Genomic DNA, 13375 nt, shown 5'->3' with positions numbered 1-13375 from the left:
GAAAAATTAATCTATTAAGAAAAAAAATGACAGAAAGTTGTATTAATTAAAATATAGAAAATACTCACCCTGCTACATTTGGCACAATTTGATGAGTAAATTTCTTAGCAGCATCCGGGATAGCGGTCCTTCTTAACGAAGCGTATGGTAAAAAGTCTATAGAATTGGTCGGGGAAGCCTGTAATCAAGCAGTTTTCGATTAGAATGTAATCAAAATTATGTCTGAATTAGAATTCTGTGATTAGAAGATCTTTCATTTCATTTACTTTCGCAGTGGTAGAGTTAACTTTTAGCGATCTCGCTCTGTGAAAGCTGTGATGTCCTTTCCGCATACTGGACCATACGCTACCAAAGAGTGAGTGGTTTCTCTGAAAAAGCATTCTCTAGTTTAATTTATATATTAGAGAAGAAATTTTTTTATATATAAATTAATAATGGAATATAACTATTATTATTTAAAAGTATTATTTAATTACTAAGAGAGTAGCTTACTCTATGCATAGGTTCTGGATTGTCATCAAGAAGTTCCTCCAAGTTACCGGAAATTGCGCGTTTCAATTCGGGACCAGCTTCGTGTAACGTTCTCAACCCGGCCTTTTAAATTAAAATTAAATTTAACAAAGAGAGAGAGAGAGAGAGAGAAATAATATCTTATTATATTATACAATTATCTCTTCAAGAATTCTACAGTTATTCTAGTTATCTTTTTAAAGACTCACTTGAAGAGTCACTGTGTTGTGACAATCTCTGTCTCCATCTTTCATTTCCTGTTCTTTGCGTTTTTTGAATCGTCGGAAATAGTCCTGGATGAGGAAGGTCGCGTAAAACTTGCCGACTGTCACCTCGTCGTCCACTAGAAAAATCGAGTTAAAGTGTGAATTCAATTTTACGAGGAAAAAAAAAACATTTTACGAAAACTTCACTTACCTCCGGGCGGCGGAACAACCTGATCCAAAAGTTTCGGACTCGTTCTTTTCCAGATCTTCTTGATCACCGCCCTGAGTTCGGCGTTCGCATCGTCGATGTTGCCTTCCGTTTTAATCCTCAACGAAGTTCTCACGACGGCGAATAGCGTAGCATTAAACAACACGGTACCGTCGCTGTTTAACGGCATATTCATCGAGACGAGTCTCTAAATTTTCAAGATTAGAGATATAATCGTAATATTCTTATTTTATTATAATCATTTTATCGACAATTTTTTCGTTTTACTCGCGATTTCGTTAGATCAATGTTCGAGCAACAGAAATAATGTGTAAAATAAATATGTTATATAACGTTACATAAAGATACCGTGCAGAGAAAATTAATAATAACATTTATGAAAATAGGAATAATAATATTTTTATATGGTAATGTATAAAGTAATAGTATATTTACATATTTTTATATAAAAAAATAATATTTTTTGAGTCGGTACTGTAACGCTATTATAGATATCTTTATATAGAGCTCTGTCATAGATATACCCGTAATTATAAACCCTTTATTTCTACTGACCTTACAAGCTACTCTATGAGGACACAGCTTTCCGAAACCTAAAGGTGGCGATATTTTCCTCAGTAGCGTTACCACATCGAGATGTTTAATACGTCCCTTGGCGTCGGGATCGTATTCTGACCACAAGCGAATAAACTCATCCAAATGATGCGGTCCAAGGATCGACCAATCTCTCGTTAAGTAGTCAAAGTTGTCCATAATAACGGCGACGAAAAGATTGATGATCTTTTTCGCGATATATGTAATACAATTATTAGATTTTTAGTATACGAAGAAATGATATTTTTAAAAATTGAAATAAAACAAAATTAAATTATTAGAGAGCACTTACGAGAAATGAACAGAGCACGTAGAAAGATATGAAGTAGGGAAATGCAATGTCCGATCCGCAGCCCTCTGCCTTAGCGAATTCATCACTTTGGGAATCGCATTTAACGATGCCTGGCTGCGACGAGCAAGCCATCATGATTTCTTGCCAGGCCTCGCCTATATTCGCAAATATTCGAAAGACTCGTTATTTTTTTCAGTAATAACTACACTCATTTTTTTGAGAGAGATTTATTACATTTCTCATCGAAAGAATTTAATAGATCTGTTGATTCAAAAAATTTTTCTTCATTAACATTGAATATATCTCGAATACTTACCGGTCGCTGATCTAAATAAGACCAACACGGCTTGCGGAAAGGACTGGAAGTTATTGTTACGATTTATCGCCGTGTCGTCGTCTATCGCGATCTTTCCAAAGACCTAAGAAAAAAAGCTCGTTTGAACCGTCGTTTTTTAAACGCTTTTAATGTCGCGTTTTATCGGTTTTGCTCACCTGCATGCCTATCACAGCGTAAATAAAAAAGAGCATTATAATGAGAAGGGCGACGTAGGGCAAAGCTTGGAAGGACTTGATGAACGTCCATAAAAGCGTTCGGATACCCTCCCCTCTGCTCAGTAATTTGACCAGTCGCATTACGCGAAACAGCCTGAAGAAATTGATGGAAATAATGCTGGATCCAGGCTACAAGTATCATAAAATGGTTTACTTGCAGTTTCACTTCCGGATCCTTAAATATATAATCGCAAATATTGCCTCGGATGCTCGATCAAAGTCGAGCGATACTTACGTTAACTTCCGAGTAAACGATATCGATGAAACTTCCGAGGACGATAATAAAATCAAAAACGTTCCATGCGTCGCCGAAGTAATTCTGCAAATTAATAAGAACATGAGCATAGTTGCTGGTATAATTAATACATATGAAAGATTCCTCAACGTAATGGGAACGTATAATGTGTATAATAAAAGGATAAATATGTGCATGAACGCGAGTACGCACCTTGAATCGAAACGCAGCCAGCTTGAACACAAATTCAAGGGCGAACACGGCGGTGAAGATCATATTGAGAATGTCCAGAGAGTGAGTGTAGATTTCCGGTTGCCGATAGAACTTCATCGCAAGCGTCACGGTGTTGATCATAATTAGCGTGAATATCGTGTACTCGAACGGTTGGGAGGTGACAAACCACCAGACTTTGTACTGTATTCGATGCTTCGGTATGTATCGGCGAACTGGCTTGGCCTTTAGCGCGAACTCGATGCAATTTCTCTGCACAAGAAAAACTCAACTATTGATCCTTCCGCGACGGAGAGACTCGCGTATGATCCCAAGATACATATTTTAAAAATATAATGAGAAAAAATATATTTATGAAATCGATAAAATACAAAATAGAATATTTGAATACGCAATTTTTCTCGTTGGCTGTCTACGATTTTTAAAATTTCATTATTTTTCTGTTTAATAAAAATGTTTAATAAATTTTAATAAAGTTGCATTACATTTTATTTTCAATTATTGTGGATTTAATATATAATAACGCGTTTCGTTTGTTTGAGAACTGGAAAAACTGGATTAACTGAAATTAAAATATTCTCGGAACCATATACATATGTGTATCTTTCGTTATGATGTAAACGCTAGTTAACTATTAATTGGATTCGTGCGATATACTCACCTGATTTTTATCGAGCTCGCAATTTTTGTACTCTTGCTCGCCCTCGTTCTGAAAGGTGACAATAACGAAACCGACGAAGATGTTCACCATGAAGAACGCGATGATGATGATGTAGATAATGTAATAGGCAGCCACTATCGGTCGATAGTTATGAATTGGTCCATGATTCTCTTGGTTGGAGTCGATCGACCATTCTAACAATCTGTTAGCAGACACAGATGACGATGTTAGATAATATTTCATATCACTAGAACTGTCTGTCTTTATTTATTCTCTCGCAATATCATTATACTAGATCTATATTTATTGAAATAATATATGAAGGATAAGAGATACATAATACAAAATCCAAACGATAAGAAGCGAATTCTGTCAAGGACAATATGTCGACATTAAAGTTGTTATGAGAACGAAGGAAACTTCGTTCAAGTAATCTTGTCTTTAATTCGCGAGATAGCCTCTTGAAAAGAATGTTTGTCGAACATAATGCGAATGTACTTACGATGGCCAACCTTCGAAAGTTGAGACCGTGAAGAGGGTCAGCATCGCCTTGGCGACATCGTCAAAGTGAAAACGCTGCTGAAGCCACTCTCTTTGTTTCACTACCGGTCTATTAATGTTACCGTCATCGAATTCCAAATAAGTACCCCTAAAAAAGAGAATGCATTGCACAGTTTTTCTGAAAGTAAATTCCCTCTTTCTGTTTCAATTTCTTGATTATGCATGAATATGTGGTAAAAATGTTGTGTTACAATTTTTCTCCTTATTACATTTAATATATCTGTAAATTTCGTCATCAGTAGAGCACTTTATTATGATATATACAAGATCGTTGATCTTTTAAAAAATATATTTCTTTATTCGTATGTCTTAATGTTTACATTTAAACGAAATTATACATGTTTGTTTAATCGATTTATTAATTTATAACGTAATGAGAACTTACTGGCACTCGTCCTCTGTCATTTTCGATGCATCGGTACAATAGAAAAACTTGCCCTATATACAACACAAAAAGTTCATCAGTTTTGTCATTAATACGTGTCCATTAACGGGACTAAATTTTGCGCAACATGTTAAAGCTGCGGGTGAGACACACTGGCGTTCCTGAAATTCAATTTAACGCCATTCATCAAGCTAAGTAATTATTTTTTGTGCAAATATAGCGCCCAAATATACACGTAATTATCTTATGAAATAATCGATTCAACATATTTACGATGTGATGTAATTGCGATACGTTTCTTTAATTATTGTTGCGTAAATAAAAAGATATACTTTGTTACAAGTCTCAAAGTATTTTTAGGGAGAGAAACTTGTCGCGTAAAATTGAACACAGCGATCGCCAGCGCGTCGATTTTGTAAACATCAGCTGTGAATCGGCCATTCATATTTGCAAGAGCATTGTTAGCGGCAGCAACAGCCAGATGTGATCGAGCAAAGTATGAGAGGGTGTTAAAATGTGAGGCGAAAACGTGATAGGAAAAAAAAAAAGAAACATTCTTCGTCGGCACGTGCATACATATGTACAACAAGGTACGATGCGTGCGATCTTTCGATAGTTTCGCGACTATATCCGTGAACAAAGTAAGCGTAATTCTGTCACACGCTCGGCTTGGAGTGCATAAGCACGCTGAGGAGGAGAGGTGTCGGTGAAAAAAAATGAAATTCTTCGCCGTCCCCTCGCTTTGGAACCTGCGCCCATGTGGACAGAATGAGACGGTGCAATAATCGCGAGAGAAAGATCAGTCTCGAGTCTTTCGAATTATTATACTCGCGAAAATTGATTTAATCTCCTTTGCCGCTTATAAATTTTATTCGATTTTAAGATTCCTTTGATATAATAAATTTTTGCACATTTTTGTTATCCATTTTAAGCTGGACTTTAGCGCTAAAGATATGAAATTTATCTATCTTTTATTTCAAAAAGGTATTTTCTCAACAAATATATTACAGACCTTAATGTGGAACGTAATTGATATGGAAATAATATAATTATAAATTAATTAATATTATATAATGCAATATCGATGCAGACTTGCGATAGCGCGTTGGTGTATGAAGATTAATTGATACAAAACACAGTTATAATTACATTACGAACATATGGTTTTAGCTATAGGGTAGATAATGGCATAGTTAATTATAGAAATTTTAGTATCGAATGTATCTTAAATGAATCTGCATAGTACAATCAAATTACACGCGTTATCTCATTTAAAAAAAATAATACGCGAGGAGGGAAATTGGAAAGAAACGGCGAGGTATCTTGAATGCAATTATTGCACCTGAACGATCGAAGGAATCGCAATTTGTGACATACTATGCGATATAATGAAATGTTGCCGATGAGATCATCGTGTCTACATGATCGCTCCATATTATCTGTCGACATGGCGCGAGCCGCGTGGGCGAGACTCGGACACGACATGGGGAAAAAGCACGAACAATGGGCCATCGTGACGCGCCAAATTGTACTAATTGCCACCTACGTAACACGAGCTGGTGCGGGCTAAAATAACGAACATCAGATTGAAACAACAACGCAGCCCACCCATACCCGCTGACAGCAGCGCGCAGCTGACGATTTTGTGATCGTCTCCCTTCCCTCCCACTCTTCCTTTCTCTTTTCCACCCATCCTCTTCTTTTCCATTTTTTGTAATCCATAATTGCTTGCAAGTAAAAAAGCACAGGCATTGCACGTATCGCGGCTCGTGCAGAAGCAGCACTATTTCGTCGCGACGTATATATTTTTTTTTGCTTTTTTTTTACATTATATCTATTAATTCAGATATTGTGTTGATGAAATAAAAATTTTTTTGTTTATATATATTGAGGAAAAATAATATCTGTACGTAAAAATGAACGTGCCTGCGGCTTGTGGGATCATTCTGGGATAGATGGCCATAAATATTGGGACCGCAAATGTCGGGATAGATGGTCATAATGTGAAAGACATTAAAGTATTCATGGAATATTGCCAAGTGTGTTGAGAATATGTCGACGAGTCTAATTAACCTCCGCAGTATTACCTTCTCTCTTGTTAAAGATTATTAAAGAAACCTTAATGAGGTGAGTAGTCCCCTTTTATGACCGTCTATCCCGGCTTTACTTCATTATTGGCATATTAAAAAGCGTTTTATCTCTCGTTGAATGTATCGTTACATTCTGATAACTCGATTTAATCCATTCGATTCTCATTTTCGCGGCAAGAACATTTTTGATACGTGCATAATTTTAACGACAAAAGTTGATCTTCCATAATAATTATTACAAATATATGCTAATTAATTTCGACACATGAGACGCGTAAATATCCCGTCGACGATCTAACGCTCAATCAATTTTATATCAAATTTATCATCTTCCTAAAAAAAAAAGTCACGTTCGACTTTTATTGGATCGTAAAGATATTACACTTTTATTCCGCTTGATTTACCAAACGTCACCAAATTGCATTCTAACGGATATTTTTCCCGCACTTATTTTATCAAACAATTTAGTCAGATTGATTGGACTTTACTTGATTTACTAAACACGATTCTTACATAATTTTATTCTTGTCGGTTGATTCATTTTGACTCTGTCAAAATAATATTTTCCTAAAATAATTCACGTGAATTAAATGATCACATTTACAAATATAATTATTTGCGCACATTCGCAATCAAAATAGATAGGAAAATCCTGCGATTTAATTTTAGCCTCGCCTCATATCGAAACGCAACAACCGTTCGCGCATTTATAACATTTGAAAAGAAGAACAAAAGAATATATTTAGATTCCATGCAACGCGTCGTAAATGCAAACGAACCGTAACCACGAGATATATCTGACATTCTTGTTAAATATCATCTTCGCGTTAACGGTTGCATCATCATGTAAGCCGGCTTTAATGAGCATTATTTGGGAAAAGCGAAGAAACGACGTATTTCATTCGTATCGTCTCGTCGCGTCAGAGGCTCGGAATTTCAATAGAATACAATTTCGCGAAGCGCGAAGCAATATTGATTTTAAAACGTTGCGATGCGGGGTGGTTATACATTGTCTATACACCGCATTCTACTTCCGGTGTGTGTATGAATACGAAGTCGAACTCGGCGAAAAGTCTCGCGCCGTGTAATGTACATAGAGTAAATGTTGAAACTTTTGTCGCAGCTTTAACATAAGGGAAACTAACTCTAATAGCACATCACGGGTCCCGACCGGACCCGCGTGCGAGTAACTTTAACTCTATTTCATACTTTGCGGCTGTGAAACATAATGCTGTCTTACGAACATCTGCGTGATCTTTCTCTATAACGGCTGCTAATTTTTTTATCTAAACCCTAAATTTTCAAGTGTACAGTCTTCTACAGTTTCCTCGTGAGATCTTGTGAGTTGGAGAACTGGTGTCTAGCCGTGACAAAACGAAACGATTGAGTTGATATAAAAAAAAATAATATGCGTTTTGATTTTAAAGAGATGGAAATTATTCGTATATCGATACAATCTCTGACGAAAATAATTTATGAATATATATGTATTAAAGAGAAAAACACTAATATTGTTTATCTCAATATTGTAGGTTTTAAATAAATTAATATTTGTAATCGTTAATATATAATTGCGAAAATTTGTTAATCTTTATTAACTTTCTTATTAATGTTAAACTTTTATTTCTTTATTATGATTTCCTCTAATGTGTCAATTTATAATATATACCGAATATTTTATATAAGAATTCGTTTCGTTTTGCCACGTATTCACGTGTAACTCGTGGTTTCGGTGCACGTGGACGGCCAGCATGCACTACGATTAAAGCTTCATTCTCACATACAGCGAAATTGCATGCCTGGTTAAGGGGTGTCTATCTTTAAAGGGAGATACGATATGGCTATACGGTATGCGTATCGTTGGTTGTGTGAGAGAGACGAGAATAAATATATATATATATATAATGTTATATACAAAAATATAAATATATGTATATTTATATATATACAATACATAGTTTGCACGTCGACGATTAATAAACGATAATTAAACGACAATCTCGCCTGGTTTTTCTTAGTCAGAAGCGTTATACTGTTAATAACAACGTTACCGTGCTCGAGGGTGTTGCCATAAAAGAGGGAGACGTACAAAGAAAGAGATACCGGCAGCAACGAGATCGTATATGTATGTATTTCCAGGGTAATCCATCATCGTTTCGGTCTATCGTGTTAGACTCACATAATTAATAATCGATGGCGCAATGATATCGCCCAGATAATCGAATAATATCCAGTAATTTTTCGCAATGAAAAGAACTTTATATGAAGAAAATTGCTTTCGTTGGATATTGGACGTGTGATAGTCGTTCGCCACGTTACGGTATTTTGCGTAGAAGCTTTGCAACATGTTCACTTTGACATCGTAAAACGTTGCATCTTGCTGCTGACATCCCCTTGTACGATTTAAGATGAAAAATAAAAAGAACAAAATAGAGAAAAAGAGAGGAAGAACTTGAAATACAAACTTAGGCAAAGCTTAGCTTTATGAATATTTTGGAAATGTCTGCATATTTTCTCTATAATCGATAACTTTTTTAATTATGAGAAAAGTAAAGAAAATATAATAAATCTACAAAATTGTTTGCCTAAATCTGAAATTTTGCGAAGGAAGAAATGTGATGAAAAAAATAGCAATTTTGCGAAATACGGAGTAATTATATATAAAGAAATGTAATTTTCTATTATTATTTAATTATATTATTCAATAGCGAGTTTTCCTTTTTCCCTCCTCTCCTAATTTTATCGAGTAATATTATATAATTTTATTTTGATCATAAAATTTATAATGTTATTAATACCGAATAAAATTTTATGATCAGGCTTATATATACATACAAATTTGATGTTAAATTTGATTTTAGTTTTTAGAAATTAATTAATTTTTAAAAATTTATTTGTATTTTTATTTTTATTTTCATGAATTAATTACTCTATCTCTTGAATCTTTTACTTATTATCATGAAGATTTGAATATTTAATATCTTACAAATCTAATTATACAATAATTCGTTATCTCATTACACCACTTTCCATCTCTCTCCGTATTTCGCTTAGAAAAATTTGATCGCTGAAAATATTTTGCCGGACATTTTCCATTTCGTTGTAATCGAACAACGAAAATGAACGTAAGCACAAGGAGAGATGGTAGAAAGAAAATATTTACAGGAAAAAGAAAGATGGGGGAGGCACAAAGACAAAGTGGTAACGCAGTTTCTTGTTCGCTTAGTAAGCTTTTCTAAGTGGATGTGGCTGGATGTCTCTTTACCTTAAACAGCTGTACCCCGATAACAGCGAACATGAACTGTAGGAGATAGGTGACCAACATAATGTTGCCGATCGTTTTAATGGCGACAATCACACACTTCACTACGTACTTTTTTCACGTAGCGTTTTCAGTTGCGGACGAGCAGGAGCGAGCGAGCACAGCGGGAAACACGTGGGGTGGTGAGAGAGTGAGAGAAAACAAAAAAAATAGAGTAGCATTAATTTCGGGTGACCAGGTATTACTCCAGGGGATTGGCGAGGGGAAAATTATTAGGACAGCGGGGGGGGGGGGGCTTCGAGTGGTGGAAGTCCTCGCCGCGATTCAAATTTTTCTCTCCTTTCTAATTAATCTCTCGTCGTCTCGTTCGCGCTTCTTAGTCGCTCCTTTAACGTTTTAGCTCGCTAGCTCGATTATCCTCTCTCGTGCTGTCTCTGTTGTATTTTACAAATTTCATTTACCGCGGCGATACACGATTCGTCCGATTCGTCCGATACCTTTGAAAATTGCGCAGCTTCTCTCTATTTCTCTCGTGAAAATCGCTCTCGATTCGAGATTTTTCAAAGCTCTCTCTTTTTTCGATTTGCCCTCTCTTTTCTCTTCGTTTTTGGGAAGGGAGTTACTCCCTTTTTTTCATCGTGAACTAAGCCCTCGCCATCCATCCGACCCATCAGTGCTCGATGTTTTTTCTCAGCAATGCACCTATGGGGTTTTTGGACCGGGAAACTTCGACGTTTCCTCGTACAAAGTCGATTTTACATGCGCGACCACGAGCGTGTTCGATAAATTGGTTACATCTGTGAATCGTGTGGGATATCGCTCATTCGGGAGTCGCTTCTCGATAAAATTGGCAGATATCGCGTTCGAAGCTGTTATCACTTCAAATATATATATATGTCGTGCAGATCTCGAAAATTGCAAGCTGGAATTGAAACGATCTGAAAAATTCTTACGAAGAAGTAACTCCAATAACGGATATCATAAATCGTCGTATTTATATTTCATCGATCAATTACGATTAAATTCTTTTTCGTGCATCTGACAGAAAAATATATCCCGCGATGTGAAATTTCATTTTACCATAAATATCTTTCTATTTTACTCGTTACTTCAAGTATTATATATTTTTTTACACATGCAAGATTTAAACCTATGTAAAAAAAGATGCTAAAAATTTTTCTCGAGAATAAACCTGCTCGCTTTTCTCGCGATGTCCCGTTGCAGAAAGCTTCGCGAATTCTCGAAATTAAAAATTCCACCTCAAGCTCAACTGACGTCGCCCCAAAAGTGCATTTATTATCCCGCGCAATGCCTTTATCATCTTTATCACACCTGCAACAATTACATTGTGATTGCTGCGCGCATTTTGAAAGAGAGCCACGCATCTTCATCCTCTCGCACCCTGTCGATCGAAAATTTGAAACCAGGCAATCACGAAACTAGCTTGCGCTTAGTTATTTCTGTGACACCGAATATGTCGCATAGATGTGTGTGTGTACGTGTGTGTGTATATGTGTGTATGCGTATGTGTGTGTATGTGTGCGTATGTGTATTGTGTGTGCGCGTATGAGAGGGGGATATGGTAGGGCGATCGATACACATGAAACTACGAGCGATATATATATATACAGTTAAAGAGAGAAAAAGAGAGAGAGAGAGAGAGAGAGAGAGAGAGAAATATATATATGTATATATAGATATATAGATAGAGAAAGAAAGAGAGAGAGATATATATAGATAAGTGGATAGAGATAGGTAAGATAGATATAATGTTGTCGGGCCAAACGACTTGTCTCTGCCTAAGATTAATCAAAACAAGCTAATATAAATATAGTCTAGAGAATGTCAACTATTCTACCATCTTCTTTTTATGTGTGTGTGTGTGTGTGTGTGTGTATGTGTGTGTGTGTAAATTATTCTATATCTCTTCCCCTATTGTACTATTAAATGAATTTCACATTTCGATATTTTCGATCAGTTTCGCGAATATCACCTTTCTATGTCAATATGTTGCTGGCGAAATATCTCGTTATATCCTTTATCGAGCGAAGAACTTTAATATCTCTTACGAAACACTTGATACTCTTGTCCGCGAGTGTTTAAGAAGCTTTCTAGATTGGAAAATTAATGATACTTGTGAGGCTTCGCAAGAGGATGACAAGTTCGATAAAGGATTAACGTGATCGCAAAACGATCATCGTTCATTCGCGATATAGAGCTAATCGAAATAAATTTGAGGTTTGTAACGCCTAATTTAATCTAATCGATATTGATTCATCTAACTCGTCTAATAAGTTTATGAAACTTTATATGAATCTTCTTTTATCGATCTCGATTGCCTCTGAATCATGAAAGTTCTGTTAAATAACTTTTCAATTTTGATTTGTTTGCTTCTATTTGTACAACTCGATAGCATAATAATTAAAGACCATATGAATATCATCAATATTTAGATGTGCAAACTTCGTTCACTTTAGTAATATCTCAAATTGATATCAGATTCTATGCATCGTAGATTAAGATTGAAGATTGAAGAATTTGATCAGGACAAAGAGTTCTCTGCTCCTTTTAATTAGCCTTTTTAATTAGCCTTAAATTTGAATCTTTAATTTTCAATTTCAATCTTCAATGCAATAGTTTCATACCGATTTTCGCATTTAACATTAAACCGAGTTCACGAAATAAAATCGAACGATCGAGATCGATAATTTCTAAGCCTATGAAAACGAACGGAAAAGAATTGCCGTGGTGCTTCCTTTTGCAGCAATTATGGGTCTGTGCGCGCGTGGGACCTTCTTTCGTGATCTTTTCCCCTTTCGGTTATTCGGCGACAGAGTCCCGCGGCGAGTGGAGCTTATGAAAAAAAAAATAATGCCCTTTTCTTCTTTTCCTTCACCTTTCGCTCTCGTGTTAATATAGCGGCACACCACTCAGCAACGCTCAGCCGGCACAAGCATGCAATTTTCAAATATCCTCTACTACTCAATCTTAAAATCACGAAGGCTGCATGAGTCTTATTTTTTTTATTTTCTTTTTTTTTTGCTGGATGGATAGAAGTGTGTGCGTGTTAAAAGATAAAAGTTGAAGAAATTAATACATCCTTGACTTGAAAGATATAAATCTGTGGATGTATACGTGTCTACGAAGTATATATATCAGGTATGTTTGTTGGGGGAGGTCGCTCGAGCCGTATATCGAAGGATATCTTTAAATAATCATGAGAGCAACTGTGTGTATTTTTATAGACGAAGGGGTTCCTTCGTTTCCACAAAAAAATATCGAAGAATATACGTTATGTAGTGGTCTAAATACTATTAGGACCATACTACATAGAATTCTATGTAAGTACATACATTTTAGAGGAAAGTAAAAAATATTTCAAGTTACATTATATATATATGTATTTTTTATTAATTCGATAACCTTGCGCGATTTTTTTTCGGCTCATGTATCGATCTGCCCCGACTATTTATAGTGCATAAAAAAAATTACTGTGCATCTCAATATATAATCAAGTAATTAAATTTACTTTTTATTTTGTTTATATATTTTTAAGACATCAGTAAA

At 35.6% G+C, this 13375-nt stretch overlaps 2 protein-coding genes across 6 annotated transcripts in view; one reads left to right on the top strand and one right to left on the bottom strand.

Annotated features, from left to right (window-relative positions):
• Positions 1-13375, bottom strand: part of Ca-alpha1d (Ca[2+]-channel protein alpha[[1]] subunit D) — a 66467-nt gene that overhangs the window by 10834 nt on the left and 42258 nt on the right. For 4 of the 5 annotated variants that reach the window (XM_083086389.1, XM_083086391.1, XM_083086393.1 and 1 more), the window contains 14 exons: positions 4457-4509; positions 4013-4159; positions 3511-3712; positions 2832-3101; positions 2619-2702; positions 2324-2512; positions 2148-2250; positions 1832-1986; positions 1501-1725; positions 928-1132; positions 720-853; positions 493-594; positions 267-368; positions 69-178 (listed from right to left, as the gene is read on the bottom strand). In XM_083086389.1, coding sequence (XP_082942515.1) covers positions 69-178; positions 267-368; positions 493-594; positions 720-853; positions 928-1132; positions 1501-1725; positions 1832-1986; positions 2148-2250; positions 2324-2512; positions 2619-2702; positions 2832-3101; positions 3511-3712; positions 4013-4159; positions 4457-4509 — 2081 coding nt within the window. Of the gene's footprint in view, positions 1-68; positions 179-266; positions 369-492; positions 595-719; positions 854-927; positions 1133-1500; positions 1726-1831; positions 1987-2147; positions 2251-2323; positions 2513-2618; positions 2703-2831; positions 3102-3510; positions 3713-4012; positions 4160-4456; positions 4510-9811; positions 9920-13375 lie in introns of all 5 variants that reach the window. The other variant, XM_083086390.1, reaches the window with a different exon arrangement.
• LOC145964033 (uncharacterized) overlaps positions 1-13375 on the top strand; it is a 36933-nt gene that overhangs the window by 19188 nt on the left and 4370 nt on the right. The gene's annotated exons all lie outside the window — the stretch shown is intronic.

The sequence above is a fragment of the Camponotus vicinus genome, unplaced genomic scaffold (assembly GCF_025532165.1).
Source record: "Camponotus vicinus isolate PSW18456_S1 unplaced genomic scaffold, iyCamVici1.0 SCAF_13, whole genome shotgun sequence".
Taxonomy (NCBI): domain Eukaryota; kingdom Metazoa; phylum Arthropoda; class Insecta; order Hymenoptera; family Formicidae; genus Camponotus; species Camponotus vicinus.
This window is presented reverse-complemented; position numbering and strand designations above follow the sequence as displayed.